This window comes from Ictidomys tridecemlineatus, chromosome X (assembly GCF_052094955.1).
Source record: "Ictidomys tridecemlineatus isolate mIctTri1 chromosome X, mIctTri1.hap1, whole genome shotgun sequence".
Taxonomy (NCBI): Eukaryota; Metazoa; Chordata; class Mammalia; order Rodentia; family Sciuridae; genus Ictidomys; species Ictidomys tridecemlineatus.
In genome coordinates, this window is record NC_135493.1 from 67,873,728 (window position 1) to 67,893,297 (window position 19,570).

Sequence of the window (19,570 nt, forward strand, 5' to 3'; positions counted from 1 at the left end):
GGATAAGAAAGGCAGTAGAATACAACAGACACTAGTATGGCAATATGTAAATCAGTGGATGTGTAACTGATGTGATTCTGCAATCTGTATATGGGGTAAAAATGGGAGTTCATAACCCACTTGAATCAAAGTGTGAAATATGATATGTCAAGAACTATGTAATGTTTTGAACAACCAACAATAAAAATTTTTAAAAAAATTAATTGAAAAGATGTCCCTGTATATTTTATATAAATCAAACTATTAAATGTCATTATGTTGTTAAAAAAAGGAAAAGAGAAGGAATGAAAGGAATCTTGGTTTGGTAAATGAACACTGAGGCAATATAATGAGATCTGGGGCACACTATAAGTCAGGGAAATAAAAAAAAAACACAGCTGAGGGGCTGAGGTTGTGGCTCAGCAGTAGAGCACTTGCCTAGCACATGTAGAGGTGCTGGGTTTGATCCTCAGCACCACATAAATAAATAAATAAATAAATAAACAAACACATAAATAAATAAAGGTATTTTTAAAACACAGCTGAAATTGGGTCTTCCATTCTAAACCTACGTGTGTGGATTCTTTAACTGATGATTATGTCCTTATTAGAAATTGTAGTAAATAAAAATGTTCTAGGTGAGAACGAATTATGCTCACTTGCTTTCATCTAAAAACTAAATGTAACTTTCTGAACACCTTCATTATGTACTGAGACCCTAGTGCATGGAGTGTATTTAGTTTCTGATTTACCATATTTACCCTGCCTCCATCCTTACTTTGTCTCCTTTAACACAGCTGCCAATAAGGTCATTTAAGAGTACTCCAGGACGATTCTCATCCCTGGTGTCAATTCCTTTACCCACCAGTTTCAAAATCTCATTTCTATTTCTCTTCTCATCCACCAAATTCATCCATTAATTTGTAAGTATACTTCAAGTTTTCAAATTAATAATCTGTGCCTGTTTTGACATCTATTTAACTGAAGTCTTCTACCTCATAGACTGGCATGCTCAAGATTTCCTGCATCCTTTCATATCCAGTGCTTGACCAGAAAGAAGAAGCTCTATAATTCCTATAATACCTTTCTGGCTCCACTCTCTTTACTAAACAATCTCCCCAAATTCTCCTTTCCTAGAAAGATTTCCTTGACTAATAGAGAATCAATAAACTGTAGCCCCTTCTTGCTTAATATGTAACTTCTAGGGCTTAATCTGTCTGGGTTGGTCTGTGTGTCTGCCTCTGTGTGTATATATTTTGTGTCACCCTACCACCTTTGATAGTGTCTTAGCCACAATGGATTAGGGAGAGCAGTGGGCATAATGTAACAACATTAAGCTGAGGGACAGAAGCTTCCTCAACTCTGCTCCCATTTTTTCTCCCTAAGATAGGCCAAGGATGAAAAACAAACTTTAAGTATGAGCAAATTAAAATGCTAATACCCCTTTAAATTTTGAGTTTTTGATAAACACGAAATTTTTGGCATATTTAGTAAATTTTTAGTATAAATTTCTTAGATTTAGCATATCACTTCTTGGTAAGCAGTTGGTAATGATAAGTGATTGCACGGAGTCCAGCCTAGACAGCTCCTTTGTTCCCTGGGAAGTCATTCATAAGGAAGGAACCAAACATCATAATATCCCCAAAATGCAGCAAGAATGCTAGAATTCAATGTTATATTTCATATAACAGAAATATAAGAAAGAAAGTGATCTCTGGAAAAAAGGGTGGGAGAGAACATCAGTTCAGTTTCCTAAATTCTCCAAATATGCCATTCATTGCCATTATTAGGGATATTATTTTCTATTAGATTATGTTTGCTGGGATTAAAGATGCATATTAGGAAAAATATGACTGTCCACAGGATGGTGAGAACCTGGAGTGTTTTATCAATTGTTGTTCTTAATGCTAGATTGTAAATATGTTACATGAAGCTGGATGGAATATGACATAACTATTAAAATTATTATGAAGACTATGTAGAAACATGAAAGAATGTTTATGGCATCATGTTAAAAAGCAGAACATAAATGTTAGATCCCTATGATTAGAACACTTCAAATATATATATATATATATACATGTACACATTTGAAAGTGTTGAAAGGATTATGCAAACCAAAATTTTGTTCTATTTTGTGGGTATGACTGATTTTGGTACTATTTTTAAACTTCCTGTAATGCTTTTTTTAAATTGTCTTCATGATTAAACGTGAGAAAAAGTCTTTTCCAGAGAGTATAAAGAAAATACAGCTATAAGAAGGCTTCCTTGAATGCAATATTATCAATGAAGAGGGAAGGATTAAATGAATGCCTTATAGAAATTTCCTCCAGCACAAGGGTGTTTAAAACAAGTGACTTGCTGAAAGGTTTACAAACAATTTTTAGAAACTACATTTATCAAGGAATAAAGGATAGGATAAGAATATGTGAGTATTTGGAGCACCCCAAAAGGTTAACTTCAACCTCTATATCATCCAAATGTCTTGGCTTCTGGGAAAACAAAAAATGAAGAAATATGAACAGTTCACTGCATTCTTACCTTTATTTTTTATCCCCTTCCTTTGTTTGGCCTGATGACTATTGAAATTTCTACAGCAGTAATGAACAGAGATTTGGTTTAGGGACCTATCAGTATCTGTTGCTTCTCATTCACTCATTTTTGAAGGTATGTAAGTTTAAGATGAACTGGCCATGAAAAGTGACTGCCAAAAACCCCAAAACTTAATATCATTTTAAATTATTGAAAAGAAAAAAATTAGACTGAGAGGCAAAAATGAGAAAGGTAATGGAAGGTAGTCACACCACTGTAGGATAGTTACAATCAATTCTGTGGGACCCTTCTCTCCAGTCCCTTTTCAGAGAAGCACCAAGAAAACAGTGCACAGTCAGAAGGGAATAAGTAGGATCTAGAGGGACCTGAAAAGCAACACCATTAAAAATGGTGGGAGGAGTCTAGTATATTTGTCTTGTAAATTACTTAGGGGTCCTCTGAAGACCTATGACAGGTGAGAGAGGGAAAAGAAGGGGTCCATAACTTTTACTTTCAGGCGTGTTTCAAACACTCTCTCTGACCGCTGTCTCAATGGCAAGAGTAAATAGGGGCTATAGAAATAGGAATGAACTAATTCAAGAGTTGCTGTTTACTGAGCCTCACTTGTGTTCTGGGGGGTAATATGGGCATATAATAGAAGGAAGACCACAGAGAAGTTAAGAATTATGTGGGTGTTATCAAATCAGTCACAATTGGCATGAATCAGCACTGGCATTGCTATGGTAACAGCCAAGGAATGTTGCTCATCCATTTCACTTTGTTCTTAAACCCACAAGGGCTAATGTAGAATTCTAAATCTAGTGCGTTGATCCAGAAATAGTGCTTTGACATGGAATATAAACCATACCTAAGATTTGCAGGGAAGATTCCAAAAACTTCTGAGAAATAAGATGTATCAAAGAGCTTCTGGATCACCCATATTATGAGAAAATCTTTAGGGAAGTCTATATAGCATTAGTGTCTTCAACTCTAAGTTGAAGGTATCAAAAATTATTTCATTGGCTCCTTTCAGGTCTCATTTTCTTGGTTTTGTGGGTTTTTGTTTGTTTCTTTCTTTTTTTGGTTTTGATTTTGGTTTTTTTGGCCTGGAAGTCTGAAGACTGATGTGAGATCAACAAACCAACAAATATCATCTTGAGTATGAATTTAAGAAAATAGAGAGATAATAACCATAGTTATCTTATTCATAGCTGTTTCCTTAGAGTTTAACATAATACCTGGAATATAATTGTGCTCTGTAAGTATTTGTTGAATAAATGCAAAATGACTAACTCTTCCCATGCTAATGATGGCAAAACATAACTTAAAAGGAGGATATTCAAATTGATGGCTTTCTTTTTTTTCTCCTTTTTGGGATAGGAAACTCTTTCTTTAAATGAAATAAAACCATGTTTTTAAAAAGGAGATAACAGGAAGATTTTTTTTTTTTTTGGTACTGGGGATTGAACCTATAGCCACTCAACCACCTATTCATATCCCCAGTCTTTTTTATCCTTTATTTTGAGACAGGGTCTCACTAAATTGCTTAGGACCTCACTAAATTGCTGAGGCTATCCTCGAAAGTTAATCCTCCTGCCTCAGTCTCCCTTACTGGGATTATAGGTGATACCACTATGCCTATCAAGGAAAGAGATATCTTCAACAGGGAAAAATGACAAAACAACATATGGATTATTCAAGGTAGTCCTATAAATCAGCAAGAAAGATATGAGATACTATAGGAATATGGGAAAAGGATAGGAACAGTGCTTAGAATGTCCATGGGGTCTATATAGGGTAGGGCTTAATGTAAGCAAAAAACCCTGAGCTGGTCACTTTAGGCTAACTAGCAGCCTCATCTTTTTACCAAAGTACGCTATTGAAATATTACATTCTACATAATGTGTGATCTTTTTCTATATATGCCAAAATATAGGAACAATTGGGAAATACTGGGATAGTCAAATTAATAAGAAAATCCAAATAGCTAATAAATTTGAAATCTCGGGTTTGAACATATCAAGTGGAAATGAAACTATAGCATGATAAAATTGATTAGACTTAAGGAAGAATTACTTCATAGTGAAGGATATGAGATATTAATATAGGTATCTCTGGAAAGTTGCTCTGGGCTTCTTTTCCATGTTTAGAGGTCCCAGGTTGGCTTTTCTGTGTAGGTGCTGAATATTCCTAAGGAGCAGGCCTGGTTCCCAAAATCCCGAAAATGTGAGATACTGGAAACCTTCTAGGACTCTCTAAGTCCACAGGGTAGAAAATCTACTGCCTTAGATCCAGACTGTTGGATGGGTAGACACACAAACAACATGAAAAAGCAAGGGAACAAATCACTCCAAGCAAACCAAGATACTCCAATAACAGAACCCACTAATACCACAATGGAAGAAATATAAGAGAAGGAGTTTATAATGTACATAGTTAAACTGATCTGCGAAGTAAAAGACAGTATAAGGAGTAAAATCAGAGAGAAAATACAGGAACTGAAAGATCACTTCAATAAAGAGATAGATTCTGGGGCTGGGGCTGTAGCTCAGTGGTAGAGCACTGCCTTGCACATGTAAGACATTGGGCTCAATCCTCAGCACTACATTAAATAAATAAATAAATATATTGTGTCTATCTACAAAAATATTTTTAAAAACCCCAGAAATCCTTAAAATGAAATGTCTCAGTAAAGCTGGACTAGCTCCTGTGCATGCATTTTAAGACAGAATTTATTTCACAGATACAGAATGACTTGAAAGACCTCATCTTCCCCCAAAGAGTCAGACAAGACAGCTTTATAAGGCATCTTTAGTCCTGGTTTCCCTGTGCCTCAGTTTCCCTGATTGTTAAATGAGTACTGAGGTTACAAGAGACAATATAATCAATCGTTGGTCATGGTGATTTAGAGTTAAATTGAAGGTCTCATATACTACTGTCTGGATTTAGAAATAAGAATATGGTCTTAGAGTAGAACTTGGCTCATTCAAAATGACCTTTTATTGACTTTACTGAATAACTTTCATTAAAAATCATTTATTTACAACTTACTCATTTATAAAATGAAAGTGTTGTTGTACCTTAAATGTTTATAAAGCAATTTCTGCTACCATCAGTGTGTATATAACATAGATAGATAGATATACATACATATATATAGAAAGAAGAAAGATTCTCTAATAGTGTCTTTTTTCTATACTGAATACAGTGTCTCTCATTTTCCCTCCAACAAATACAAGAGTGAGAATTATTTAAGCTCTTCTTGACCCACAGAAAAAGAAAATCATGTCATATTGAGTAAAATGTGCCTCCATGGGTACCAAGAAGAAAGTAGAAACTTCAGAAGAATCCTGTAATACTACAACTTTCCCTAGTGACGACATATCTACATCTTACAGAATCACAAAAAGTAAGAGCCAATAATCACTTAAATAGCAACTCCAACCTACTCATTATAGAGATGAGTACAAGGTCCAGGGTGAAAAAGACTCTCCTGAGCCTTCCTAACCAATCAGTGACTCAAATTGAACCTTAAATGGGCGTCAAAAATTCTCAGTCTGGTGGTTTTTTTTTTTTTTTGATAGATCATTTGTTCCTCACAGGATTCAGTTTAGAGGTGACACAATCCAGGGCAAAAATACTGTCTCTGGCTCAACTAGATGCAGCTTTCTCCAACTGTCTTTGACATCTGTGGCTACAGGGACAAAGGGAAAGATTTCAAGACATCAACAAAAGCTCCTAATTAGGTTGGCTATATTGGGCAAATCCTCAAAGTAAGGTTATAGCACTCCATATGGGAAGATGAATACTTCCATTATGTGTTCTGTAAGAAGAGGCCTAGATATTTGGGAGTTGGAAACAGATGATCCTCTAAGACTAAAAGACTCCCACGGGGCCATTACCTGGAAACTCTTAAGAAAATATTCTGCTTCCTAGTCACTCAATCTGTTGATTCCAAAAATAGGAATAACAACTTTTGCTCTGTTTGAAAAAGAAATGGCATATAATGTAAATATATTTTGACATGGTAGTATGTATATGTGTGTGTGTATATATATATATATAAATAATTATATTTAATTCTTGTTTTAAGCAATACTTATGAAGCATCTACTATGCTCCAGGCATTGATTAGGGGCAATGCATCAGAAATCATGAGATGAAAACCCCTGCACCTCAACAGAATTTACATAATGGTGGGAGATGGACAATAAGCAAAATATATAAGTAGAATATATATCAGCCATAGTGTAATTGAGAAAAATTAAAAAGGAAAGGGAGAAAGGCAATACAAGTTTATAGATATAATTGTCAGGAAAATTTCTACAAAAATGTATTCCTTGAGTAAAACCTTGAAGAAGACAGGGAAGGCAGCCATGTAGACATCTGGAGGAGGAATATTCAAGGCAGAGGACAATACAGTGCAAAGACTCTGAGAGAGAAAGGAGGAAACTGAAGATCTGAAAAGTTAATGGGTCATCTTTAAGAACACAGGGATAATTAATAACTAAGGATGTAAAAGCCAGCACTCCCTGTCCCCAGAGTCCTTGTTCTTTTTCCCCTACCTTATTGCCTCATGAAGAGGGGGAAGATAGCCTTTAATCTTCAAAAAAAGGGGTAAGAAAATGTTGAGGTAAAGAAAGTTAAAGCCCATAGGTAATGAAAGTTAAGACCCACAGTCCTTGGCCTTGGTCTTCTCTGAAGAGCCCTGTCCAATATGGTTGCCATCAGTAGTATGTGGTTAAATTTAAGTAAATTACATTTAAATAAAATTGAAAATTATATTTCTCTGTCACACTAGTCACATCTAAAATGTTCAATTGTCAAAAATGGTTGGCTAATAGATACTGTACTAGAGAGGGAATGAAGAATACTTTACCCAGTAGGTAGCACTGATATAGAGAAACAAGAATGTTGAAAAATGTTGTAGTACTACTGACCTCAAAATGGCCCCAAGGCTGGGGGATAGAAAGTAGGATTTGATCTCTCCTCTAGAAGGAAGGAGACAAAAAGACTTAAAGAAGAATTTTCCCTGCATCAAGTGGAAAGCTATCATTGTGTGTGTTTAGTTCTTTTTCAAAAACATATTACTATAGAGTTGAGACTATAGCTCAGTGATGAAGTGATTGCCTGGAATGGGATATGTCCTGGATCTGATGCCCAGCACATAATTTTTTTCCCATTTCTCATAACTGTTTAGTAAAATGCCCTTTGACAATGTCAGCTTGCCTCTACTGAGCTCAAAAGAATATGAGCAGAAAAGCTCTCACCTTAGGAGAGGAAGATATAGAAGGGATGGTGTTAGATAATGTATCAAAGTGACATACTGAAGGAACTGAAGTTTGTACTTCTAGCCTTTATCTTTTATGGATTACTTTCCCCAAATTCTTTTCTGCTCAAACCAATAAATGTTCTCCAAGTAAGGGAGGAGGACCAGTAGCATCAGCCTCAGCCTTTATACTTAGAGATGCTTAAGCCTTAACCCAATCATAAAATTGACAACTTAGGTTCCAAGAGTGAGGATGCTGGGATCTGCATGCTTAACAATCTCTCCTGGGGACTCTGGTACACATTCTAGAATGCCAATTACTAGCTTGGAGGAACATGTGTTTTGATTTAATGAGTAAGGATAGGCCCTACATGAGAGCAGAAGCTGGATCCAAAACAAAGAGGGTAAGGGTAGTGTTATGGTTTGGATGCACATGTGTGAAACAATATAAAAATGTTCAGAGAAGAAATGATTGGGTTGTGAATGTCTTTTTTTGGTGGGGGTAGGGGGCAGTTATCGGGGATTGAACTCAGGGGCACTCAACCACTGAGCCACATCCCCAGCCCTATTTTGTATTTTATTTAGAGAGAGAGTCTCACTAAGTTGTAAACCTCGCTTTTGCTGAGGCTGGCTTTGAACTCGTGATCCTCCAGTCTCTGCCTCTGAAGCCACTAGGATTACAGGTGTGCAACACTGAACCCAGCTTTGTTTTGAGAGTCTTAACCCAATCAGTGAGTTAATCTCCTGTTAGGGAGTAAATGAGTGGTAACTGAAATGGTAGGGCGTGGCTCGTGTGGCATGCATATATATGTATATATATATAATCTGGTAAGTGGAGACCTCTCTTTGCTTCCTTATCACTATGATGTGAGCTGATGCCCTCTGCCACACTCTTCCATCATGATGTCCTGCCTCACCTAGAACCCTGAGGAATGGAGAAGGCCTTCTATGGACTAAGATCTTTGAAACCATGAGCCTTCAAATAAACTTTTCCTTCTCTATGATTGTGCTGGCCGGATCCTTTAGTCACAATAGAAAAAAAAATGCTGACTAAAAAGGTAGAGATTCAAGCTAAGGAAGGAGACAAACATGGGGGAAAATGTAAAGGGGAACAAAGAGAGAGAAGGGGAGGGGAAGGAGAGAAAGTGAATATGGATGTATGAATAATAATGAGAAAAGGAGAGAAACCAAAATCAAGAATCTTAAGGGAGTAGTTTCATACATTTTCCTACACAGGTTGTTTTTACCCCACTGAAAAGCTGTTGATCCCACTAAATAGAATCTGGCAGGCCAATTCATTTGCCCTTTCTAACATCTTGGGACCATCACAGGCAGGCCCATGAGGATTGTCAGTTCTTCATGAAAGTGCCCTCCACCCCCACATGTAACACCATGACTACCTCACAAATGTCCTTGAGGTGCTTGATGTAGTGACGCTCAGTACTCATGATCTCATTGATGACATTGGCCCGCATCTGGTCCCGGTTCTGTAGTGGCCGGCCCAGACAGAGGCAGTCTGAGTTGGGGTCCAGGTGGCCATTCTGCACATCACTGGGCCCTTCCTCCACCCCATCCTCCTGGTTCACCCAGAGCTGTAGAAGCAAGCAGAAAATAATAATTTATTAACCTCTCTTCTTTGAAGACTTTCAGTCAAGTAGAAAAAGGACAAATTAAAACTTTTAGGAATTCAGAGAGCCTTCAATCAAAGGTCCCTGCAAAGAGAAATGTCAGACTTGGCCCTGAGCATGATTCAAATCCTCTCTAGGTCTCTGGTGACCTATCTGTGAAATGGAAAATATGGGCATGAATAAATGATCTCTGGGTAGCTTCTTGGCCAAGAAGGTCTCAGAAGAGTGGGAAATGGTGGCAAGAAGAACTTTTTTATGCTGAAGCACATCTAGATAACCCAGCAGGATCAAATAAAAGAAAAAAATTAAACTATACATCTTAAGTGCCACACCTGGATTACTGTCAAAACACAGCATTTAAGTGCCTATGAGTGTGACCATCAAAGTTAGATGCTGAAGTGGGTGTCTCACAAAGAGGGCTTTGGTATGACTTCCATCATAGGGTATACAAATAATAATAAAATTTTAACTAAAATTTCTGGGACATGCAAATATTTCTAACTCTTCAAGATCATGATGGGGATGGCATAATATTTCTCAGGGACCTAAAAATAACAGTCACTGATTAAGCACTTAATATACAACAGGAACTATGCTAAGAACTTTCAGTAAACTTATATTCAGTCTTGCTAAGTAGGTTCCATTGTTACTCCCATTTCACAGAAGAGGAAACTGTGGCTAAAAGTAATTAAGGCATGAGGTTGAAGTCACACAGGAAGCAGAGAAGCTGAGATAAAAGCCAGACAATTTGATTCTACAGCCTACCCACTTAACCACTATTCCAGCAAATTTGTGCCTCTAACTCTTAAGGGGGGCATGAAGAAAGATAGAAAGGGTTTGGGCCAATGTGGGGTGAGAATTATTAGAATTATCAGAACTGGATATAGTTGACACAGATTGAAATTGTCTATTCCAAATCATGAAGTTGGAGGGAAGCTGGAAAAACTTCTTTTGGGAAAGCTGGGTGATTTGGAATAGACTTAGCTTGAATCAAAGAGATGACCTATTTCACCTCAGTCCTAGAAAGGGGGGAACGTATGGCAGTAGGGAGAAAAAGATGGCTTGGAACCCTAGGGAGAATGGTAAAATTTGTCAAGGTTAATTAGATAAGGAGCTCTCCAATTGTCTCAACATCATTAATCAACTCTCCATACTTCCCTTCCCTACTCTCCATTTTTTTTTCCACATCCCTGACTCAAGAAGATCAGGTCAAACAATTTAGATTCATCCTCATTTCTGCCATCTGAAAAGCCTGTTAGTATGTGGCTTTAGGATAATAGAGGCTTTAAGATGAAGCTAGAGAAAAAATAGTTACTTCTCAACTCTGAGTATTCTTCCTTCTCAGTTTCTTTTCTAGGAGGCAGGGAGCATTGTTATCTCCCAGGAAAACCTAGAGATGTTATTAGCATATATTCTACTTCCTTGCTACAGGCCAAAGCAAGTAGTGATCACTCTGTTTTAATACATTTTCCATAGTCAAGTGTACAAAATTTATCTAACCCCAAATCTATCACCTTCCTTAAATTGTCTATTGGAAATCTCTTCCAAAAGGTCAGTTTTGTGCCTTCAATATGCTAATAGCTACCCTGTAATATAATTGAGAGACAATATGAGAGATGATTATTCAAAGGTTGAGACCTGCTGAAAAGGTGATTCCAAGGCACTCACAGTAAACACCTCATATGCATGATGTTGCTATTTATAATAATGAAAACATCGCTCACAAGCAATCTATTAGCTTGCTCTACTTCTCAGACTGATCTAAGCCCTGCTATACAAAAGGTACCACTGGGAGGCCTTTAAAATATAAGAATCATTTATTTTCTTCTCTGGAGTTTAAGACAAATTCAAGTCAAAACATTGGTTTTTGGATGACTGAAATAAGATGGAATATTTAGAATAGTTCCAGTGGGAAGGAATACAGAATATGAGGCCAGAAAACTAAAAAGTGAGGAAGGCAACTTCATTCCAACAACCCCAGAAGCCCATTCCTTAGGTTAAGACACTGCTTTCATCCAAAATAACTATCAGTATATTCGTTCATTTATTCAATAAATCTATGTCAATGCCTACCATAGGTCAGATATTGGGGATAGAACAGCAAACAAAATAAACAAATCTTTCCCTTTGTGGATCTTAACTTTGGAGAGACAATGTTTCCTAGCCTAGAAAAAGGTGCCATGCAAGGCACAAAATATTGTGTTCCTGAACTCAGAGTCATAGAAAAGATCCTCTAGGCCTTATGATATGACGTTTTGGCCTAACCCCTAAGTCTCTGGTCTTGAGAGTTTCCCTATTCTGGGCAGATGAAGGCCCTAGTCCACTTGCATGTCAGAGTGCAGAGAAACAGGTGAGCCTATAAGCTTCTCTTCCCTGGGCAGAATTTCAGCCCAGAATGCCATTATCAACCTGCACAATGGCCTGTGTAGGTTAATGTGTACCTTTCTACAAGTGTTCTTCACGGATGCTGCAATTAAAACCTATAGGCTGCTGGATTATTAGTAAGAAGAAGGGCAATGTCCCAAAACTGCCAGGTTGGGAAACTTCCAGAAACCCTCTCAGAGTACTTAAAGGCTGGTTTCCTCAGCCTTAATTGAACACCAAAGTAGACTGGAGTAGTGTAGTTCAATGTAACAAATAATTACATGGGACCATTTCTGTGCCTAACTAGCATTAACTGTGAGACATAGGTGAGCAAGACAACCAACACCTTCATCTTCTTTCAAAACCAAGGTGTGCTTTCCAAATCAGAGACAATCTCTGGTCTCTCATTTTTCCATTGCAACTGGTATTGCCTTCATCTCTATATCTGCATAAGTTTCACATGTCACTATCAAACCAATTTCTTTGACTTTCACTTTGATTATCTATCTCATGCCCCCAAATTTTCATTGGCTTCCAACTGATTATGAAGCAAGTCCAAATCTTTCTTTTTGACATTCAAATCTTACTAAAATCTGACTCCAATCTCTATTTCCACCTTTACCTCCTACTACTCCCTTTAGGAATGTTGGGCTCCTCTCAGACTGATCTGTTCTCAAATATTCCAATTTATATTCTTTAATACAATGCTGGAACAAAAAAATATAATATAGTTCGGAGGCTTTCCATTACTTCAGTAACAATGACCCAACCTTTCAACTTACTGATAATTAAACTGAGGCCCACAGATTTCCATGGAGTTAGCAATATACCCACAATTTTCTACAAAAATTTATTGGTGCATCATAATCATATATAATAGTGGAATTCACTGACACACTCATATCATCAATGTGCCCATTTATTTACATCTTCCATTTTTCTTTCTTTTCTTTGTATTATTATTATTATTGTTGTTGTTGTTATTATCATCATCATCATCATCATCATCTTTGCATCAGAGACTGAACCCAGGGGTGCTTAACCACTAAGCCACATCCCCGGCCCTGCCTCCCTTTTCTTGAGACAGGGTCACACTAAGTTGCTTAGGACTTTGCTAAATTGCTGAGGCTGGCTTTCAACTTGTCATCCTTCTGCCTCAGCTTCCCTAGCTTTGGAATTATAGTTGTGCGCTGCTACACCCAGCTTGCATCTTCTATTTTTGGTTTTATTTTTAAATTATACAGTTTATACAGGAACATATTTGCCTTGTAAAATGTTGAAATAGAGAAAAAGGAAGAAGACTCAATTGATTATAATATGAGATGAGAGAAGAAATATCACTATCATTCCTACATAAGGATTAAATGGGCATACTATGAACAATGGTATGCTAAGAAATTAGTTAAAATGATGAAATGAACAAGATCCTAGAAAGACATAAATTACTGAAAAATGACTTAAGAAGAAATAGAAATTTGCACAGGACAATAAAAAGTAAAGACTTTGAATGAATGAGAAAATCTCCAATATGAGGGAAAAAACATGATACAGAATCACAGACAGCTTCACTCATGAACTTTACTAAACATTTAAAAAACAATTAACAATAATCTTTCACAAATTCCTCTGAAAATTAAACGTAGAACTCCTCAACAGAATACTAGCAACCTAAACCAAGCAACATAAAAAAAATTCCATCTTGCCAGACAGAATTGATCTTAGAAATGCAAGATTGATTGAATATATGAAAATCAATGTAATAATGAAATAAAGGTTACAAAACACCACATAATAGTCTCAATAGACATAGAAAAAAGATTTTAAAAAATTCAGCACTCATTTAAAATAAAGACAGAAAATAGTGTTTTGAGGGAACTTCCTCAAAATGATAATAGACATTTATGAAAAACCATAAAATCATTCCTAATGGTGAAAGAATGAATGCTTTCATTGTATACAATCAAGAACAAGACAAGGATACCTGCTTTCATCACTTCTATTCAACCTTGTACTGGGGGTTCTAGCCAGTAAAACTGGACAGGAAAAGTAAAGAAAAGGCTTTCAAGATTGGGCAGAAAGCAAGACTTCTTTCAAGTGCAAGAAGTAAAATCAAGAATCAATAAATGGGGGCTGGAGTTGTTGCTAAGTGGCAGAGTGCTTGCCTAGGACATTCAATCTTCAGCACAACATAATAATAAATAAATAAAAATGAAGGTATTGTGTCCATATACAACTAAAAATATTTTTAAAAAAGAATCAATAAATGGGATGGATTCTAACTAAAAAAAATTCAGCAAAGGAAGTATTCAATAAGGTGAAAAAAGAGCCTATAGAATGGGAGAAAATCTTTACCACATGCACCTTTAATTGGGCATTAATCTCTAGGAACTCAAAAAACTTAACACCAAAAACAAAAACAAAACAAATATCAAATAACCCAATCAATAAATGGGCTAAGGAACTGAACAGACACCTCAAAGAAGAAGAAATATAATCAATCAAAAATATATGAAAAAGTAATCAACATCTTTAGCAATTAGACAAGTGCAATTCAAAACTACACTTAAATTCCTTCTCACTCCATTCAGAATGGCAATTGTCAAGAATATAAGCAATAATAAATGTTGGTAAGGATGTGGGGAAAATGTTACACTCACAAATTGCTGGTGGGACTGCAAATTGGTACAACCATTATGGAAAGCAGTATTGAGATTTCTCAGAAAACTTGGAATGGAACCACCATTTGACCCAGTTATCCCACGCCTCAGTTTATACCCAAAGGATTTAAAATCAGCATATTACAGTGAAACAGTCATATCACTGTTTATAGCAGCTCAACTCAAAACAGTTAAAATATGGAACCAATCTAGGTGTCCTTCAACAGATGAATGGGAAAAGAAAATGTGATACATACACACACACACACACACACACACACACACACACACACACACAATGGAATACTATTTGACCTTAAAGAAGAATGATAGTATGGCATTTGCTGGTAAATAGATGGAGCTGGAGAACATCATGCTAAGCGAATTACGCCAATTCCAAAGAACCAAAGGCTGAATGTTTTCCTGATATGCGGATGCTAATTCACAATGGGGGGTGGGCTTTGGAATAATAGAAGTACTTTGTATTAGAGGAATGAAGGGAAGGGCAGGGGGTATGGGGTTAGGAAGCATAGTAGAATAAATTGGACATTATTACTCTATGTGCATATATGATTAAACAACTGGTATATTTCTACATCATGTACAACTAGAAGAATGAGAAGTTATACTCTATTTATATATGATATAATCAAAATACATTCTACTGTCATGTATAACTAATTAGAACAAAATAAATGAAAATAAGCAGAAGTAGTAAAACTATCTCCTGTTAAAGATCATATGATCTTATGTATAGAAAATTGTAAGGAGTCCACCCCCCCCAAAAAAAAACACCCTGTTTTAACTAAAAAGTGAGTTCAGCAATATTGTACAATGGAAGACAAATACAACAAAAATCAATTGTACTTCCATAAATTGGCAGTCAATAGTCTAAAGGTGAAATTAAGAAATAAATTGCATTTAAAGAGCATCAGAGAAAAAATACTTAGGAATAAACTAATAATTGAATTGTATATACTGAAAACAGCAAAACATTGTTGAAAGAAAGTAAAGATGATTTATCTAAATATAAAGACCTCTCCTTTTAATGGAGAGAACAAAATACCCCCAAATTGATTCAACATAATCCATATCAAAATCTCTCAGCTGGTTTCTTTTCAGAAATTGACAAACTGACCTTAAAATTCAAGAGATCCAGAATAAAACAATTTTGAAAAAGAATCAAGTTGGAGAGTTCACCCTTCTAGCTTTCAAAACTTACTACATATCTACAGTAACTGAGGAATGTGGTGCTGGCATAAGAATAGACATAAATATCAATGTAATAGAATTAAGACTCCAGAAATAGATGACACATTGTTTATTTTTTTATTTGTTCTTTTTAGTTATACATGACAGTAGAAACTGTTTTGATATACATACATGGAGTATAATTTCCATTCTGTACATGATGTGGAGTTACACTGGTCGTGTATTCATATATGTCCAATTCATTCTACTGTCTTTCCTATTCCCATACCTTCTCCCTTCCCCTAACTCTGCCCTGTCCATCTTGGTGAACTTTCCCTTCTCCCTCCCCCCCTCAACAGATTGTGATAGACCGCACATTTTTACTGGATTGATTTTTGTCAAAATGGCCAAGATGATTAAAAAGGGAAAGTATAGTATTTTCAACAAGTGCTATTGAAAAAAAAATGGGTATCCCACATGCAAAAAAATAAACTTGAACCCCTACCTCACACTATGTACAAAATTCGCTAAATCTGTTGAAAGGCCTGAATCTAAAGTTAAAAAAGGAAATTGAGGAAAATATTTGGGACTTCAGATTTAGGTAATAGTTTCTTAGATATGACACTATTAAAGCATAAGCAACCAAGTGAAAATAAATTGAACTTCATTAATTTTTTCATCAATGTGCTACAAATGATACCATTAAGAAAGAAGAAAAGCAGCTGTGTGCAGTGGTGAAAACCAATCCTAGGGACTGGGGAAGCTGAGAGAAGAGGATCTCAAGTTTGAGGTCAGCATCAGCAATTTAATGAGACCCTCAACAACGTAGTAAGACCCTATCTCAAAATTAAAAATTAAAAAAAAAAAGGGCTAGGTATGTAGGTCATTGGTAAAACACTCCTGGGATCAATCCCCAGTTAAACTCCTCCCCCCAAAATAAGAAAGAAAGTAAAAAGACAACTCATATAATGGAAGAAATTATTTATATATGTCTGATGAGTTCCACATATTCTGCATACTAGATCCTTATCAGATATGATACGCAGATATTTTCCCATTATGTGGGTTGTCTTTAATCCACTTTAAAAACATCAAAGCATTTCAGTAGATATTTCACCAATGAAGATATACAAATGGCCAATAAATACATAAAAAGACAATATTATTAGCCATCAGAAAAAGGCAAATCAAAATCACCTCACACTAGGATGGCTATAATAATGATTAAACAAAAAGGCCAATAATGTGTTGAGGAGGATTCAGAAAAGCTGGAATCCTCATGCACTGTTGGTAGGCATAAAATATGGTATAGTAACTGCAAAAACATTTTGGTAATTCCTTGATGAGTTAAACATATAGTTACCATATGATCTAGCAATTACACTCCTAGTGTATATACTCAAGAGAACTAAAAACACAGGCTCACACAGAAAATTGTACTTGAATATTCACAGCATTATTCATAAAAAGTGTAAATAGCCCAAATGTTTATGAATTGATAAATGGGTAAACCAAATGTGGTTTCTCTATATGAAAGAATATTATTCACAATATGAAGGAATGAAATACTAACATATGTTATAATGTGGATAAACCTCTGAAACATTATGCTAAGGAAAAAGAAGCTAGACAAAAAAGGCCATAAGTAATATATGATTCCATTTATAGGAAATGTCCAGAATACACAAATACATAAAGACAGAAAGCATATTAGTAGTTTCCAGGGGCTTAGTTGAGGGGGAATAGGGAAATTTTATACAAAGGGCACAAAGCTCAAGTTAGTTGAGAATACTGGAGCTGGGCATGAGGTTACATGCCTGTAATCCCAGCAGCTCGGAGGGCTGAAGGAAGAATGATTTTGAGTTCAAAGACAGCCTCAGCAATGTAGTGAGGCCCTAAGTAACTCAGCAAGACTCCTTCACTAAATAAAATATAAAAAAAGGCCTTGGAAGTGGTTCATTGGTTAAGCACTCCTGAGTTCAATCCCTGGTACCAAAAATAATAATATTAGATACCTTTTATAAAGTATGTTGACTATAATTAATACTAATATTTAGTGGAAATTACTGAGGGTAGATTTAAAATGTTCTCACAAAAAATGATGAATAATTCTGTGAAGTAATGCATGGTAGTGAAATAATTAAGGAAAGAGTGTGTGTGTGTGTGTGTGTGTGTGTGTGTGTGTGTGTGTGTGTGTGTGTATGTGTGACATTGTATCCCATTACTTCTGGTTCTTCTTTAGCATAGTATGGTATCTTTAGGTTAAAACAATATGATATATTTCAAAATGAATAGAAGAGTATAAAATTCATAACACATAAAAATGATTATTATTTGAAGAGATGCCCATACTTATTACCCTGATTTGATTATTACATTGTATACATGTACTGAATTAACATAATGTGCTCCATTAAAGAAACAGAAATATTTTGACCCAATAACAAATAAAAATAAATAAATAAGACCTAGAGTTTAAAAAACAAAATATATTTCTTCTCATCATGTGGCAAGATTCATTAAAGTTTTGACATAATGTTTATAGATCAAAAAGTAAATAAAACTGTTTTGGAATTAGGCAATTGTGATAGCTGCACAACTTTGCAAGAATACTACAACCCACTAAATAGTAAATTTTTAAATGTTAGATTTTATGGCATATAAATCTATAAATATAAACATATAAAATTAAAATAGTCCAGAAAAAGTAAAAATTTCTCTTGGACAATTCCCCTTCCTTCCTACAGTTTTATTTTTTTCCCCGAGAAAAGCCAGGTTATGCATTTTGTATGCAAAAAACAAAATCCAAGAAATTACTTACCTACATTTCTACTACAGTAGACTTGCCACAGTTCCACATGATAAACTGATGCTCACTCAGCCTTGGGCATATACAACATCTTTAGTAGCCCCTCCCTCAAAATGAATTGGTAGTTCTAAAAAGAGAGGTGTCAAAATATCCATCTGGTAGCTCCCTCATAACTTCAATAAAGACTTTTAGAGTGTCTTAGAAAGCTAGTCTATCCCTGGTTCCAGTAATGGGATGTTTCCAAGAAGAGAATGGATAAGCAATATTGTCTAAATCTCACTTCAATATTTTCGGAGGCCCCATCTAACCAGCCAGAGGAGTGATAAGTGAGCTATCCTCCAAGAAAGTGAGGAGTTACTGCCAGTCACATTAAACAACAGAATCTCAGAGCTGGAAAATAAGAGTTACAAAGGAGAATAGAGGTTACCTTTGTCCCCCAATCAATACATAAACTCCCTCAAAAACATCCCCTGCCAATACCTGCCCAACCCAATGGCTTAAACACAATCAGTGATGAGAAGATTACTGTCTCCTAAGGTAGCTCTTTCCTTTTTTGATAATTCTAATCGTAAACAGAGCCCTTAGCTCTGCTTCTGTTCAAATGAAAGCACCATCCTAACATCTTAGCAAACACTGCAAAAGGGCAAAACACAGGCAAGAGTGGGATTAGAGGGAACATGGATTCTCCTATAACAAAGGTCACCAAAATGCCTTTCTCTGCTAACACAGTAAATCATCAGCAAAGTTTGGATGTAAAAGTAGATGTGGCTGAAAGAACCTGGTTAGCTGAAGGCACAGCTTTCATTCATACATACATATACACACCGATCTGTTTTAGAGCTCCAATCCCAGTTTATAGGAGGATAAGGAATGCTTAGAGATCCCAGAAAATGTATGCCAGGAAGCATTTAGCATTCCTGCCTGGCACAAAGACAATCAGCATGGTGTGTACAGTCAAGCACAAAGCCACTCCTCAGCCCCTCGAGGGAAAGAGATTTAATAACTGTCACTAATTACATGAAAGATCATCATAAGAAGGCTACTAAAAATTGTTCTCTCTTTCCAGCACAGATGCAATGAGAAGAATGAGCTTCAACCACAGAGATGAAATTTTTCATTATATAACAGAAAAAAGGGGAGG

At 36.0% G+C, this 19,570-nt stretch overlaps 1 protein-coding gene across 9 annotated transcripts in view; it reads right to left on the minus strand.

Moving 5' to 3' along the window:
• Arhgef9 (Cdc42 guanine nucleotide exchange factor 9) overlaps positions 1–19,570 on the minus strand; it is a 142,678-nt gene that overhangs the window by 55,197 nt on the left and 67,911 nt on the right. For all 9 annotated transcript variants that reach the window (XM_013362823.4, XM_013362821.4, XM_078034618.1 and 6 more), the window contains one exon: positions 9,181–9,372. In XM_013362823.4, the coding sequence (XP_013218277.1) occupies positions 9,181–9,372 (192 nt within the window). The remainder of the gene's footprint in view (positions 1–9,180; positions 9,373–19,570) is intronic.